Below are 15,792 nucleotides of genomic sequence, written 5' to 3' on the forward strand. Positions count from 1 at the left end.
CAGTAGCTGTGCCCACGGGTCAGCTCTTGGAAAGAGCTGTGCAAAAGCCAGAGCTTGGAATGCAGTGTGCTGGCAGCGCGCAGTTGTAATCGCTTCCTTCAGCAGGAAAGGAAACGTGTGCTCTGCTGAGTGATGCTGAGACCATGCTCTGTAGAGAGCACTGGAGGAGAACCTAGAAGTGATTCGGATTAAACGGCCGCATCCAGCATTAGGTAACCATGGAAAAAATGCAAGCTGAACTTGAAGCCCAATCTCCCAATTGTGCGTGTGTGAAATCTCTTGGCATCTCACATCTCCTTTCTGAAAAGCTGGTATTTTTAGATTTACGGCTGGAGGCCGTAAAACTGTTCTGACATGAACCCAAGCTATGCTGCTACCTTAAAAAATGAAGTCTTAAATGAGAACTGAAACTTACTGAGCTATATTTCAATGACAGTATAGCAGAGCACTTTAACATGTGCATGGAAACATGCCTGGGAGGAAGGGGAAAAAAACTGAAAACATCTCTGAAACTGGAGCTCTGCTCCGAAACTGAAGCACTGCATCGCTTACCCCTCTCTGGAGCTGCACCCTGGAGAAATCAGCTTTGCATGCGAGGCGATTGCAGCGCAGCTGTGAAACCCAGCTGAAATGTAAACTTCTCTTAAGTGTTCACGGGAGGCTCGCATCTGTGTCTGTGCCTGATTAGCTAGAATTGTGAAACTGCAAGCTTTCTCCTTGCCAGTTCTTTCCTCCTCACCTTGACCTATGGCTTCGCTCCCTCATGCGCTTTGTCTTTGGCTGGAAACTGCCGTTCCCAGGTGTGCTGCACGGCAGGACCCTGTGCCCCAGCTGCAGCCCACGCAGGGACTGAGGGCGGCTTCTGATGGCAGCGGGCGTTCGTGTGCACACAGCTCACCTGGGGCTGGGGCGACGCACCGGGACTGGAGGTGCTTGTGGGCGCTGCTGTAATAGGATTTTCATGATGGTTTGCCTCCCCTGTCATGTTGTTTCAAATTCCTGACAAGCCATACTTTTCACAGTCTGGATTTTCTCTCATGAATTTCTCAAGGGGCTATCTGGAGGGGAAACTATTTCTCACCATAACAAACAACCAAAGCCTTCATCGTTAAAAATAAAGCACTAACATGGCCCTACAATGGCCCCCTTTGTCGAGTCACATCTGTTTAGATCACCAGAAATGATAAGCCTTTACTTTTGAATGTAACTTTCTTTTATCAAAATAGGAAAGAGGACTGCAAATCATTCAGAAAAAAATCAGCATGCAGGCTAAGGCATGTGACAGCAATGCTGTTGTACGTAGCAGAATCAGATTCCATGGCCTACATGTGCAAGTGTTGGGCTTAAGCTCTTACAGCACAACTCAGGGACGGCTCTGTAGCAGAGCTTGCTGCTGTGCTAATATGAAAATAGGGTGAAATAAATATCTGCTAGATTGCAAAGCTCTGATTTCAGTGCTAATCCAAATTACCTTGTTTTTTAACTTCAGACTTAAAATCTTTTTCCCAGAAGTTGTCTGCTGGCGATTGCCAAATTGCAAAGCAAGAGGATTCACATGGGGAATGAAGGAAAATACTCTGTGAGATGTATTTGATCATCTGAGTTAAATAATCCTCAGACATCCTCAGACACCATCCCAAGTGGTAAAATTGCCGGCACACCCAGAGAATTCAGAATTGAGACTCGGCTGCATTACGCAGAGCTTTCAGACAGGGATGCTGGTGCTGAGGAAGAAGCTGCTGCCCAGAAACCTGCTGCCTGCAGCTTTGCACCTTCCAGCAAAGCTGCTCTGACAGTGCTGCTCTTCTGCAGGTGAGGAGATGGAAGCCACTGCCACTGCAGCAACGCACCTCAGCTCTGCCATTGCACTTGCCCAAATCAATCCACTCATTTGGAAGAGATGTGGCAGGGCAACAAGCTGCAGGACGGCAGGTTTAGCCCAGCTCTCCCTGGATCATAAAGCTTTCCTGGGTGCTTCTGAAAACCCGGCTCATGTGGATGCTCACCTTTACAGAAGGTCCATGCACTGAATTCATTGGGTTTGGATTCCGCAGCGTTTGGCCCAGCATTCCTACTGGCACTGAGACTTGGGGGAATTGAGGTGAACTCAGCGGGAGTGTTTAGGAAATAGGGCGAGCCGGGTCTGGGTTGATAGAAGTATTTTGTGGAGAGTCCCGCTCTCTCTGAAGTCACATCAGATTTGCTGCTGCCCTTAGTGGGACAGTGAATGGGTCCCTGGTTTCCACTGAGCTGAAACACAGCCTGCACTCATCCTCTCTCACCTGCAGCTCTTCAGCCACGGTTGCTGCATCACCACGGGAAGTTTCACCAGCGGTTAACTGAAATGTCGCAAGCCTCCAATCTGATGTGAAGCTGGAAGTAAACTCTGAATTCGCCTACGCTCACAACTGAAGGTCATGTGTTCATAAAACCATGACAGCATCTTCTCTGGATTAGAAGAGGGAGAAAAAGAGGCAAAGTTGTCTGTGATGAAGCATTCTTCCCCTTAGGAAGTCCTTCAGAGCCTCTTCAGAGGCACCATCAATAGAGATGAATTGCAGACCATTCCTCTGCACCCAACAAGGGCAATGGTTATAGAACTTCCTCTAATTACATACAATTGGTTTTGAAATTAAATGATCTGGAATATCAGTGAGTGACTCTGAGCAGCATCATTGGGTAAAGGAAAGTAGCAGCCTGTTGGAAGGAGGTAAAGGCACAGAAACAATTATGGCAGCGACTAGTTTCAAGGCTTGTGAAGACAGTATAAATGGGGCCAGTTCAATCAGTGCATGCAGATGGTTCCCCAGTTGATTCCTGCACTGCAGCGCTGTGTTCTGGCAGCTGCCAGGTGCTGGGAGCACCTTTGGCTTCTTTAAGGGCAAAGGCTGAGCAGTGTGTGCTGAGGCAAAGTGGGCAGATGTCAGTCCTTCCCATTTTCAGTGTGAAGTAATAGAAAGCAGAGCTGCTGCTTCTCTGTGCTCTCCCCAGGAGTCTGTGACTTTATTCATTCATAAATATACTGTCTGGGCTGCCCTGTCGTGCCAAGTATGCAACTGTCTGGGTAAAAATGTGCAAACAAGGTGTGCCTGATTCCTGCATGTAGTTACCATAACAAGTGCAAACATGCGGTAGGAATTTGAATACACGAATGAACAGACATCTAGATGAGCAGAGAATTGAATGCAGAGACCTGATTTGAGCAACACGTCGTGGCATCTGTTTGTGTAAATTATGTGCACCACTGCACACAGATTTTGAAACTGTTTCTGAGGAATGTAGGTATTTCTATGTATTAGACCACAAAGCTTATCTGAGTTCCCCTTTTTAACCACAGTGATGAGATCACTGGAAAAAGAGTTACCCACTGCTCATCATCCTTCCTCATTTTGTATGTGTTAAACATCATGCAGTGATTAGATCAGAGCTTGGCTGTCTAGGGAAAACAAGATCCAGAAATGAAGAAGGAAGGATGAGGGGACCCCTAAACTGCAGAGCTGCATTGGGAGCAGGAGGAGGGTTCCCTGCATGTGCACTGCAAAGAGATGGAAAACATACAGAATCCAGCTCCTGAGCTCCAGGAGCCCACAGCTTTTGGGGGGGGGAGAGGCGGCCGGTCTGGGAAGGACCTCGGTGCCCTCTCCAAGCCACCCATCCTTTGTCACTGCCATGAACAGCAGCAGGATGGAGCCTAAAGCAGCACAACGCCGCAGGGATCTCTGCTTGCCGACCCCTGGCTGCTCCATCCCTGGGGGTCTGTGCCAGAGATTCTTCTTTCAGGGCTGTTGCATTTTTTGCTGTATCGTACGTGCGCCCTTCCTCGTGCACTTTCCTCAGACAGAGGGCAAGAAAGGACTCTGACCCCTGGGGCGCCCCGACCTGCAGCCAGCCTGGAGCTGCAAACCTGTCCATTACCGTGCTTATTGTGCTTAATGCTGTCTGCTCTGCCACTTCTAAATGTGGTTTACAAATACCTGGACTTGGCCACAAGCATGTGCAGTCTGAGACCAGATGAGAGCCTGCTGCTTGCTGAGCATTTCCAGCTCAGCTGTTGTTTGGGCTCCTGGGTAGCATCAGGGCTGCCCGTGCTCCTCAGCTCCACTGTAGCAGCAGACGTTTCTGTTATTACTGTGCTGTGCTGAAGAGGAAATGCTGTTTCCTTTTTTGGAGCTTTTAAAGACTCTTATTTTTCAAAGTGTCTTTTAGAAATGCAGCTTGGAAAATGGTGTTTGATTAGCATATGCTCACTGCCACCGGACAGCTGAAGCAATGGAACGAGGGCAAACTATGTTTAGTGACGTAATGCGTGCAAAAAATTCTGGGGAAAAAATTTAATATAATAATAAAAAAAAAGACATGGAACGCAAATGATTTGTCTTCTTGCAGGGTTACATGCAGCACAAAGGAGTTCACAGGCTTGGTTTACCGCATCAGCCAACAAATAACTGTGTCAGCATATACTTGGGCACAGTGCGTGCAGGGCTGGGTGCAACACCCCGAGCTGACAAGAAAAGGGACGAGGGCTGACATGGACGTGTGCCTGCAGAGAGCAGCGTAACCTTGGGGCACAGCTGTTACTTCCCCAGCATCCCCTTTTTCCTTGTTACTTTGCTGTCATAGAAGAATGTTGGGGATGCTGAGTGTGACCCTACCATAACCCTGAGAAAGTAGGCTGTGCTGCAGGTGCCTGGGCACAATGAACGTGATGGTACAGCTGTGCATTATTTCTCACTTTTATATTTTGTCTTGAATCTTTTCACCCATTTATGGATGCTTCTGCTGCCTTAAGTCCCCATCCACTTTCGGTTCCCTGTAGGTGTCAGTGCCAAGTGGGGCACCGTTACAAAACAGAGGTGTTGAAGTCCCCCCACACGCTCTGCCTCCAAGCTGCACTCCATCCCCCGGGGTTTGGCTGGGCAGAGGAAGGCACCCATTTGGCCTTCAGGAGCCGTGCTGTCCTCCCCTGCCCAGCACAGCCCCTGCCGATGGCTGGCAGCTGCTCCTGGGGCAGCAGGATGTGGCCCTGCCTGCCTCGGCCCCCTGCACAGCTGGCTTCCCCCCATGGCAGTGATGGTGCTGCCTGCTGCTCCTTGCTCTGCTTTGAATTAACTTGCGAGGGGCAAGGAGGGGAGTGGGAAGTTGGAGTGTGGGGCAGGTAGCTGAGCAGGGCTGTGCCCAGGGCCTGCTGTGAGCACACGAGCATCTGAGCAAAGCTGTCTGCGTGGCTGCAGGAGCGTGGAGCTCTCAGAGCTCACAGATGGGGCTGAGACCTCAAGGAGGATGCACAGTGAGCGCCTTGCTGCCCTGCATCTAAGTGCCTGTGCCACCAGCACTGCGTGCCCTGCACAGCTGCAGGACCTGGGCTTCTGCTGTCAGACGCAGTGGAGAGCAGCCAAGGAGAGCAACAAGCTGTTGTCGCGTGCAGAGGCAGTTGAGAAGGAGCAGCCCCAGTGGTGCCCCAGGCCTGCAGCCCTTTGAGGCCCGGGCTGCTTAGCACAAGCAGGAGGAGCTGTGCACACCACAGTCTGGAGGACATCCATCTATCAAAGAGATTCTAGTTTTCCTGCCCTGCCTGGGTGCAGGGAGGGCCAGTGCCCACTCAGCTGGGCTGGAATGGGCAGCCGTGCTGCGAGCTGCCACAGCTGTGGTTGTGGTGTGGTTCTCAGGCTATTTCTGAAGCTAGAAATACAAGTGTAACCAAGTCTTCAGCATTTTCCCACACCTTTCATGTGACGGGACTGTGCCCAGTCATAGGACTCAGTCAGTAGAACCCAATGAATTGTCACAGTTTCACTTCCCTGGTGTTCTTTTCCTTCCTTTTTGGAGGCAGCAGCGCTGTTGGTTCCCTCTGCTACCGTGATAGCTGCCTGGGGATCTGCGCGGTTGGGCTCCCTTCCGAGACAGGACTGCCATCAGAGGATTCTCTGCGGTTTGGGGCAGTTCCTGCAGGCACATCGTGCCCTTCTCGCTCTCTCCAGGTGTGTTTCACATCAGCTGATCAGTGTCTTAAGATACAGAACCAACTGTTGGAGTGAAAAAAAAGAGCTTGCAGATCGTTGTGTGCGCAGCTCTCGCCTCGGTGGGCGCCCACCTGTTCAGATCAACATGTAAAAGCAGAGAAACGTACAGCAGTTTGTATCTTTATAGTGAGATGCTTACAGAAGGGCAAACCCCTGTGTGCACTGCTTACACAGCCACAGCTCTTGGATCTCTCTGTGAGTCTTTGCTCCTCTGCTGCATGAAGGGCACGACCTGGGGAGCTGCACAGCAAACATGCAGAGAAAATCACTGCTAGAAAATGCTTTGATTGTACGTATACATCTCAAAATGGATAGGGAGGAACAGGCTCGCTGCTTCAATTGCAGTCATGGCCGTGGCACTAATCACTACGAGTGCTCAAGCAGCTGTATGATTTTTAAGTTGCTGATGTTCCTTTAGTTCTAACACAATTAGAGTGTTAATTAAAAAAGCATACCAAAATGAACTGCTCCTAGGAGAACCGAGAACCTGTCATTTGCCTGAAAACCCTGGATTATAAACTGCTTCTTCTACTTTTGCTGCCAAATATGCAAAGTAAATTGCACAATCTCAGGGATGCAGTTCAGCCGCTTCATGTTTTTCTTTCTCCAATTGAAAAGAAACATTTTCTTCAATCTGAGGGGGAGGCACTTGTTTTTCTTGCAGTTTAGCACATGTGGGCCCTCATCAACAGCAACAAAACAACTTTTCCACCATTTCTTATCTCAGTTTATCACGAGGTTTTGATTTTTCTTAGACAACGGTTGTTTGCTTGCTTTGTTTGTTTGCTGTAATTTCTGAGTTCTTTTTCTTAGTAGAATTTAGCAATAAAAGCAGCAATCACAGTTGTGTGTTGCACTGGGTCTATTTCCCATCCTTGCTTAGTCGTGAGAATTCTCTCAGCACGTGGGACTGTTCCCATCCAGATTGCTCTCTTCCGTAGCTGTCAAATACCCAAATCCTCGTGCCCAGCCTTCATCCATGGATTGCACAATCAATTACTGCTGCATGACAGATGCTGCGATCCTTTCTTATCAGTCAGTTAGCACTTTTTTTTTAATTGCGAGATTATAAAATGTTGGATCATGTTTCACCAGTGCTGTGGTACATCCCATGAGAAAGGGATGGGGAATTTTTAGAAACCTATCACAATAAATCCTTAAAATCATGTGCCTGCGACTCAGTTACTGAGAATGGTTTATGGGTGCCATCTCCTCAGTGGGAAGGGGAAGTTGGCATAGGATGTGGGTGTTTTGTGGTGAATGTTTATTGCAGAAAGCTTCCACAATGTCTTTAGAGCATTTAGAATCTGATGGGCTTAAAATCTGTTTCTATTATATAAATGAGAATGGTTCTGGCGTTCAGTCATGTTTGTATATAAGTTGTGCTGACAGCTCGGTGGCCACCAAAAGTGCCCAAGTCTTGTTCCACGGGTGGGACAGCCAGTTGCACATCTCCTCCACAGACTTTGTAGCCTGCCAGCCATCCCAGCAGAGCATCCCACCCCTACAGCACTTCAGCCCCATCGAGATGGAGAACTGTTTTGCTGCTGCCGAAGTTGGTGGGTTTGTCCCCCAAAGCGTATAGCCACAAAAAAAGAGAAACATGGCGTGGATTCCTACAATAACTGAGATTGGAAGGGGCCTCTGGGGATCCCTGTGGTCCCTCTGGGACTGACAGGTAGATCGATTTTAGTGCAGAAAAGGACTGTGAGTGCTGACAGGAACTGTTTCTTGGGACCCGTGTCAGGTCCTTCTGAAATCAGCACAGAAACTGCTTTAAACACTGAGTGGCAGATCTGGTCCCAGTGGACATTCCTAACCTTGAACTCCTGACAACTGGGCAGCTGGTGTAAGCTCCTGGTAGGGACATGGCCCCCTCCAGGGCCTCTTTCAGCAGTCCTGAGGGGCACCTGGGGATGTAAGCGAGCTGCAGATCCATCTCAGTCTACCAGCCTTTGTGATCCCCTCTGTGATCTGCCTGGTGCTGTGAGGAACCTTCAACTCGGCAAGGAGCTTAAGGTGCCTGAGATGAAATACAAACTGAAACGAGTTCTTGTTTTCTTCCTCGTTTCAGAAAAAAAAGCGTTTGTTGAGGGAGATTTCAGTCTGTGATAAAACAAACGACCTGTGAGTTCATCACATCTCTTCAGGGTTTGCTGCAGCTCAGAGCCCGAGTGCTGTTTTATGGAGGGTTCTGATGCTTCTGCTGCACGGCTCGACTGTGAGCAGAGGAGGGCTCGGCCAGCAGGACTTAAGCCCAGAAGCTGAAAGCATTAGGCTGTTACCATTATGTGGGTTTACTTGCCCTCAAGATATGTTAAGAGACAAGAACTTGGGAGTTTCCAGGAAATCCACCCAAAAACAGCCCGCAACAGAAGAGCAGCATCTGTGACACACCGTGCCGTGAGACTGCAGCAGTGGAAAGCAGCTGGATTTAACTTTCTAAGGCTCCTTCTTCCTTCAAAGAAAATCAGCAGTTAAAAAAGCTGCAGTCATTTTGCAGGTGGAATTCAGCCCCCACCACAAGTGCTGGGAACTGCAAAGCAAATGTAGAGCAGAAAGGTGCAGGCACTCCATGGTAGTGGTGTGCTGGTGAGCTTTGTGACCAAACGTGTGGCCTGAGCTGAGCTGCCTCCTGCCATTGCTCCTGCCTGTTCCGTGCAGGAGATTCCGTGCAGGAGCCCATGTGGTTGCAGCACAGGGTGTCTCATGGCAGTGTTTATGGATGTGAAAGTGTTATCAGCCCACCGTGTGTGCAAGGTGAAATCTGAGGGCTGAGCTACCCATCTGCATGAAGGCTTTATTCACAGCCTTTTCTAAGCAAAAATGTTGAGACAATGCAGAATATTGACTTTTGCACATCTAGGCCACCTGGATGTGTTAGACAGATCAGGCTTACGTCCTTTCAAACTGATGTCAAAACCTCTCTTTCACTAATGCAGGCCTGGAATTGCCCTGCACCCTTCAAGCACCGTATGGGCAGAGTGGGGTGTTGAATCCCGCTGCATTCTGCCCTTGCTAACAACTCCATTTCTCAGTTCTGCATCTCAGCCAGGTGTCATTTTTTGAGGCTGTTCAAAGGAGAGGGAGACAAAGTAGTGCATTGCAAGAGAGTGGCTGCTCTGAGATGCTGCGGGGCTGCAGTGCTGCTACTCATGCTTCTGGTGTCCAGAGCCCCCGCAGCCCTCTCTCACATCATCATCTTGTAAAGCTGATGTCGAGTTCCTGACAGGCTCCTAATCCGTCCTGACATGCACACAGATGCTCAGTTGAGTGTCATTTCCTGCTCTGAGGAGCCCAGATTGTTCCTGACTGGCCCTTGGGTTTGAGCAATCAGTTTAATTTTTCTCTCTCATTTATTTATTTGCCTAAGGGAGCTGTGCCTCAGCCCCCTCCTGTAAATCTCCTTATCATACGGCATGCCAAATGCACTCAGCAAGGGCAGGGGCTTTATTTACGAGCTGTATTGCTGCTAGGTTCCACGATGCTGCAGCACAGGTTTGCTCTGGGTACTTTGCAGTTCCAGGCTTTGCTTGCATGCACCCTCCTTGCTCTGCACAGTTTCTGCAGGAGCCCACTGCTGTTGAACCAAAGCAAGATTTAGGCTTAGAGTGAAGAGCAAAGTGTGATTCCTTTCCAGGTTGCTTGCTTCTGCTTTCACACCTAGGACAGCCAGACCGCAGCAGGAACCTGGCTGGGGCCGCGCAGTGGAGCTGCAGCAGCAGCAGCTGTCTTGGGACCGCTTCGTCTGCTCACTCTTCAGAAGGGAATACTCCACTCACAGTCCTTTCCAAAGCAATTTGAGGTTAATTAGCAACTTCTGGCTTCACTGTCTAGCTGTTTTGTTTATCTTTGGTCTGAGCGAGTTCTCTTCCTGTTGTTGTTCCTTCTTCCTGAGCACTGGGGGGAGCCCCGCAGACACCCGTCCCCCTTTGTGTGCGGGGGACTTTCCAGCCAGCGCAGGCTCTGCTCCCTCTCCCAGATGTGTCAGCCAGTCCTCGCCTTCTCAGCTGGCTCTCCTTAATCTTCAGTTTTGCTTCTGCTTAAATGAGTGCCATGTGAATGCGAGGTGATGGAGGAGAGAAGCACAGTGCTGGGCTCTGTGGTTAGAAGGGAGCGCTTTGCTCTGCCATGGGCTGCCCTTAACAGCTTGGTCTCAGCTCCTGTGGGGAAGCACAGACGTGGTGGCCGTGCTGGCCAGGAGCTGGGGTGCAGAGGCCCTTTGGCACACTGCCACAGCCCGTGGGTGGGTGTTGGAGCAGGGAGGTGACATCTGAGCTGCCCTCAGCCCCTCCTTGGAGCCCAGCTGCTAACACTGGTGGACGGGATCCAAATACCAGCACATGGGCTGAAGCTCAGCCGTGGGGCAACCCCTGCTTTGCAGCAGGCAGGCACCGGCCGTGAATGTAGTCCTCTGTATTAATAATGCCTCCACCGTGAAGGTTGTGTGTGACCTCATAAACTACGTAGCAGTAAGCTTGTAAAGTCTGCGGCCTTTGCTGGACTCGCATTTTAGGCAAGAAGCCTGGAAGAGCCAGGCCATCTGTGGTGGTAATGAGTTTCTCATCCTTTAAGAAAGAGAATAGTCCCTTGGTGGCCTTCCCCGTGCTGAGGGCTGCATGGGATTTTGCTAACTTGCATGAAAGTGGAGGATCGAGCAGTGCAGCAGGGAGACCCCGCAGTGAAACTACTGGATATGGCCCTTAAATTCATCTGTCAAACTGCTGCCATCATGGGACAGGTGAAACAACAGACACCAAGCATGGAAAGATCATCTGCACGCAGAGCTATTGCTCAGTGTATGAATGATCCCCAGTTCCATGCAGATCCAGAGGTGCTTCTGAATGCAGCTGTTTGCTTCGGGTTGAATTAAGCTTGAACAGCCCCCTGCAGACTGAGTGGCAGAGGCTGACATCATGGGAGGCTGGAGCACTTATCTCCTAGCACTTCTGCCTGCACTTCTCTGTCTCAATCCCTTCTGAGCTCCCAGCACAGAGGACTCGCAGCACAGAGGACTCGACCCTTCCTTCCCATCTCCCCACGCTCTGTGGGGCGCCCAGCCCTGCAGTGGTTGTGCCAAGAAGGTCCTCATGAGGCTCAGCTCTGTCTCACGGGAGTCCCTGGCTCTCCCTTGGCTCCTCTCATTGTGGAAATCCTTTCTGCTCTCCTCCTGCTGTCCTGTGCAGTGCAGGCAGATGGTTCCTGTGGCAGCTGTCCCACCGCAGCTGTGCTGCTGCACTCAGGAAGCCCAACTGCAGCTCCCCGCAGCCTGCTCACTCTGTGCTGCACCCAGCCCACTCCTGCCCCATCCCCAGCGTGCCCATGCACAGGTGATGGGCTCTGGGCAGCTCACAGACAGCAGCGATAGGCTGGATCACACTTCTCCCTTTTGCAGTTTTTTTGACAATTCTTTGACAATTTTAGAACCTGCTCAAGTGAGTCAGCAGCTCATGGGCATGCTTAAGGAGAAGTCCTTTTGTTGCTGAGTGAGTGAAGTCTTCACTCCAACCCTCAGGTTTAACCTCTCAGTGGTTTTGCTGTGTTTCAGGTCACTTCCTTGCATGCCTCTTAGCAGTGACTGCTGCTGCACCTCTGCATGACCCCTATGGTGAACTCTTTGTTCCTGCTGGGTCTTATAGCACGTGTCCAGAGATTGCCTTCCACCAGGCCTAGGTTGTATTTGGGTTGGCAGCAGCATAATAAGAAGGCAGTAAGGGAAGATCTGTGAAATGGACTGTCCCCTCATGCAGGGACTGAGCAGAAAGCAGTTTTGGAAATACCCAGTGAGAGATGTGCGTGGCCATGCATCTCCCAGTATCAGATGGCTTGTTCCTGCAGCCAGTCATCAGGTCACACAGAGTAGAAGGCGTCTGTCTGGAAATCTCATTTTCACACTCCCACTGTCTGTGTTTTCAATTCAGATGCTGCCCCAAACACGCATCTCCTTTCGTTTCTTTTTTTTTGGCTTTTATTTTGTGCTTTTTCCCCCTATTTGAAGCATTTTTCAGGACTAAGGTGGGCAGGAAGGAGTAGCCGAGGTCCCACGGTTGCTGTTTGCATGCTCTGCTCCGCCAGGCCGCACTCCCATGCCCATGTTCCCAACTGGCCCACAGTTCCCAAACCGTATCACCTCTCTGCCAGGATGAGCACAGGATTTTAGCTGGTTGCTCCTTTCCACAGCACTTTTCTCAGAAATCTAGGTCGTGAGAAATGTGTGCGAATCCTTTCCAATTTTCCTGGCTTTTATTTCCCTCATTGACCTCAGACTCTCAGCAGCCTCCATCTGCCCGCCCCGCATGCCGTGGGCTCCTTGGCAGTGGGATTTCCCATGGAAGAGCCCCTCATGGCCTTCCTTCTTTTCTTGGTGAGTGGGTGGGAGACACCAGTGCTTGTTCTCTGGCTGCCAGCTTGGTCCGGGGGGTCTGTGCTCTTCACACTGTGTTGAATGCTCTCCAATATTCAATGGGATTTCGTTTGTATCAGTAGCAGTTCGCATGGTGTAGCTTCTGGGTTCAGCCTCATTCCCTGCCAGGGAAGTTGTGTCCTGGAGAAACCAGCCAACTGTGAGCTGCATGTGGGGCTGATATCATTGCAACCAATCTTGGCCCCATGCATGGGAGAAATGAGCCTTGGCAGAGTGCTGTGCTCTGCTCTGCTGTTTCACTCCCGCCTGCAATGTGCTCCTGCGGGGCGGCACCAGGGACCCACTCCCACTCCATGTTGATTCCAGAGCACCCCCACACCTGTCCCTGATCCCCACTGCAGCCCTTTAACTGATAAGTGCACGCAGGCCTCATGTGAGCACCCAGAGCTCACCAACAGTGCCCATGCACAAGCAAGGGGAGGCCTTTTTGGGAAAGGATGGGGGCTGGCTTCCAAAATTTGGCCCAGGCTCCGGGGCAGTGCAGGAGGATGCTACTGAGAGGTGCAGTGCAAACCTCTGCCTGCAGCCAGGAGAGGAGGAAGGGGTAACTGGGGAAGGCTGATCCCAGCTCAGAGGTGGCAGCTTCCTTCCTGTCTTCATCAGCTGTCAGTATGCACTGAGAGCTTCAGAGCAGATCTGCCGGTCTCCTCCAGCCCAGTGCCACGGCTCTGGAAAGGCACTGGGTGGGTGAGGTAACACCACACTCTTCTGGGAGGTTTTCCTCATCAGAACTCTTCCACAACAGGAGAGCAGAGATGCCTCCAGGTGTTGGGCATGGTGAGGGGAGCACATAGCTGGCCCTAGTCCTGCATGGTGGTGGAGGTCGGGACACAGGATGAAGTCCAATCAGGGGAATGGCTCCAGCCCACCTTTGCTTGCTTGTGCTCCTGTGCCTCTGCCACAATTTGCAACAATGGCATTACTGAGAGAAAACCAAGAGAGGAGTCCATATGGTCTCTGGATGACCCTGTTTTAACCCTTGGAGATGACTGAGCATGGTCTGGGTCTCCTCTTTATAGGGCACAGCCCAGCTCTGCTGCCTCTGCTTTCTTTTCCCCTGCTCCAGGTCTTTATTGGGAATCTGAGCCTTTCCATAGCTCAAGCCCATCTGCCAAGCCTGGAAACTGCTCTAAACAACCTCTCAGCTGCACCTGTGTGCCATTAACAGTAACAAAACAGCTGGTAGGAGACCAAGTTTGAGAACTGCAATGCGGGGGGCAGTCCAGAGCCCTGTGCTGCTCCACTGGGCCTGCAGGAGGGTGGGATGCTCGGCGGCCAGATGGGCAGTGGAGGACACGCAGGGTCAGGGTCTGAGTTTGGATGTGACACATCTGCAGCTGCTCCTGATTGCGATGGTGTAACTCACGGGTGGGAAAATCCCTGCTAATTGGTGGGAAGTTGGGTCAAGAGGATTAAGAAAGGGAATGGTAATGGGCCAAGGCACGTCATTCCTCTCCTGAACTTAAAGTATGCATTGAGCTAAGAAGCACTCAGTATGGGAAGCAGTTGAGAGCAGTTGACAGGTGAGGAACCATAAAGCCTTCCAACTTTGTGTGTGAGACAACGTGCCTGTTTCCACCTCCTGCTGCCCGTGGTGCCCCCGAGATGCGCCTCACCCTGGGCCCAGCAGGGCAGAAAGCAGCAGTGGCAGCAGCCAGAGCCCGGATACTGAGTGCTCACTGCAGGACCCTTCCTCAGTGCACCCCTGCTTCTCCTCTGAAGAGTCTGTGCACTTAGCAGTGTGGGATCTCACGCGTGTGTAAGCAGCTTGCTGCTATGAGACGCTGCCTCTGACCACAAATTGCAAGTATTTAGGCAGTCAAATTCGTTTCCGTTCCCATGCTGCTGTTGTAGATAGCTTGGTGCAGGTCAAAAGGCACAGTGCCGTGATGTGCAGAGCCCGGTGGCTTGGCGTGCTGTTCTCGTTGGGAGGGCTGATAGCCCATCAGAGGTGTGGGGAAAATAAACAGAGCAAATCTGAGAGCAGAAAATGCGGGCTGGCCTCTGACACACCGAAGCCTCACCCCACAGCTTCATCTCACAACTGTTACCTATGATTAAGAGTCCGTATCAATCTCAATGTCATGAAAGTCACACAGGCCGTGAAATCCCCACGTTCGATGTTGAAATACAGCATTTGATGCATTTTTGTTTGAAATGCGTAAAATCTGAGTTAGGGATGGCACGGGGAGCGCTCTGGGCCCCGTCAGCCAGCAGCAAGCCTCTCACTTCTCCCCCTGTACTCACCACCATGTGTAATGTTTTCTCCCCAGCTCATCCATGACAAAACTGTTAAAATTGTAGGGATGTTTGCCACGGCCAGCCTGTGAAATCAGCCTCCTCTCTAGGAATGAGAGGACTCTGTAGCTGTGAGCCTGGGCTGCTCTGCCTGCTGTGGGTTCCCTGCTGGAGAGCAGCACCTAGGAGCTGGGGGATGGGGCAGCACAGCAGAGATGGGTGATGGAACAAGGATGATGGAGGTGGGTGCTGGAGCAAGGTGGTGGGATGGGACAGAGTGATGGAGCTAGGAGATTGGATGGGGAGTGGGACGGTTAGTGTGAGCTGGGTGATGGAGCAATGTGTCAGGGTTTGCTTGTGTGCAGAATAACAGAATTGTAAGGGTTGGAAGGGACCTTTGGAGGTCATCTGTCCTCCTGCTCTAGGCTCGGGTTACTCAGGAAAGTGTTCAGGTGTGTTCTGAGTACGTCCACAGGAGGAGATTCCACCAGCTTTCTGGATAACTTCTTCCAGGGCTCTGCCACCATTAAAGTACAAAGGCTTTTTTTCATGTTTGTATGGAGCTTCCTGTGCTCCAGTTTGTGCCCACTGCCCCCCGTCCTGTTGCTGCACTCAGCAGAGCCTGGCCCCATCCACTTGACTCCTGCCCATTAAATACGTACAGTCACTGATCAGATCCCCTCTCCCCTTCCCTCCTGCAGCTGAACAGCCCCGGGGCTCTCAGCCTTTCCCCATCAGGAGGTGCTCCAGGCCCCCACCATCTCTGCACCCTGTGCTGGGCTCTGTGCAGCAGTTTGCTCTGCCTGGAGCTGGGGAGCCCAGCACTGCACACAGTACTGCAGTTTCTACCATGCAAGAGAGATAGAAAAGCAGAGTGAAACTAAGAGGCTTCAGCAGTCTGACCACTTCTCTGTTAACCTGGCACTTGCATGCTTGGTGGAAAGGAGTTCTAGCGGTTCTGACATGAGCAGTACTCTCTGGATGAGAGTCTCCGCTGGCAAGTATGAAGTGGTTTAGCAGCCAGACAGCCCCAGGGATGTCCCGGCTCGTTCCGTGCACCCCATGGGATTCCTACTTGCACCTGCAGCTAAGGGGGAAGCAGTGAAGTCT

At 51.2% G+C, this 15,792-nt stretch overlaps 1 protein-coding gene across 10 annotated transcripts in view; it reads left to right on the forward strand.

Annotated features, from left to right (window-relative positions):
• Nucleotides 1-15,792, forward strand: part of EXD3 (exonuclease 3'-5' domain containing 3) — a 244,883-nt gene that overhangs the window by 171,269 nt on the left and 57,822 nt on the right. The window contains exon 21 of one of the 10 annotated variants that reach the window (XM_042835839.1): nt 1,510-4,804. The exons of 8 other annotated variants lie outside the window; for them this stretch is intronic. In XM_042835839.1, coding sequence (XP_042691773.1) covers nt 1,510-1,566 — 57 coding nt within the window. In that variant the 3' untranslated portion in view covers nt 1,567-4,804. Of the gene's footprint in view, nt 1-1,509; nt 4,805-15,792 lie in introns of those variants that run through there. One more of the 10 variants, XM_042835840.1, reaches the window with a different exon arrangement.

Source organism: Centrocercus urophasianus, unplaced genomic scaffold, assembly GCF_019232065.1.
Source record: "Centrocercus urophasianus isolate 14NV4802_14NV808 unplaced genomic scaffold, USGS_Curo_1.0 seq_55, whole genome shotgun sequence".
NCBI classification, from domain to species: domain Eukaryota; kingdom Metazoa; phylum Chordata; class Aves; order Galliformes; family Phasianidae; genus Centrocercus; species Centrocercus urophasianus.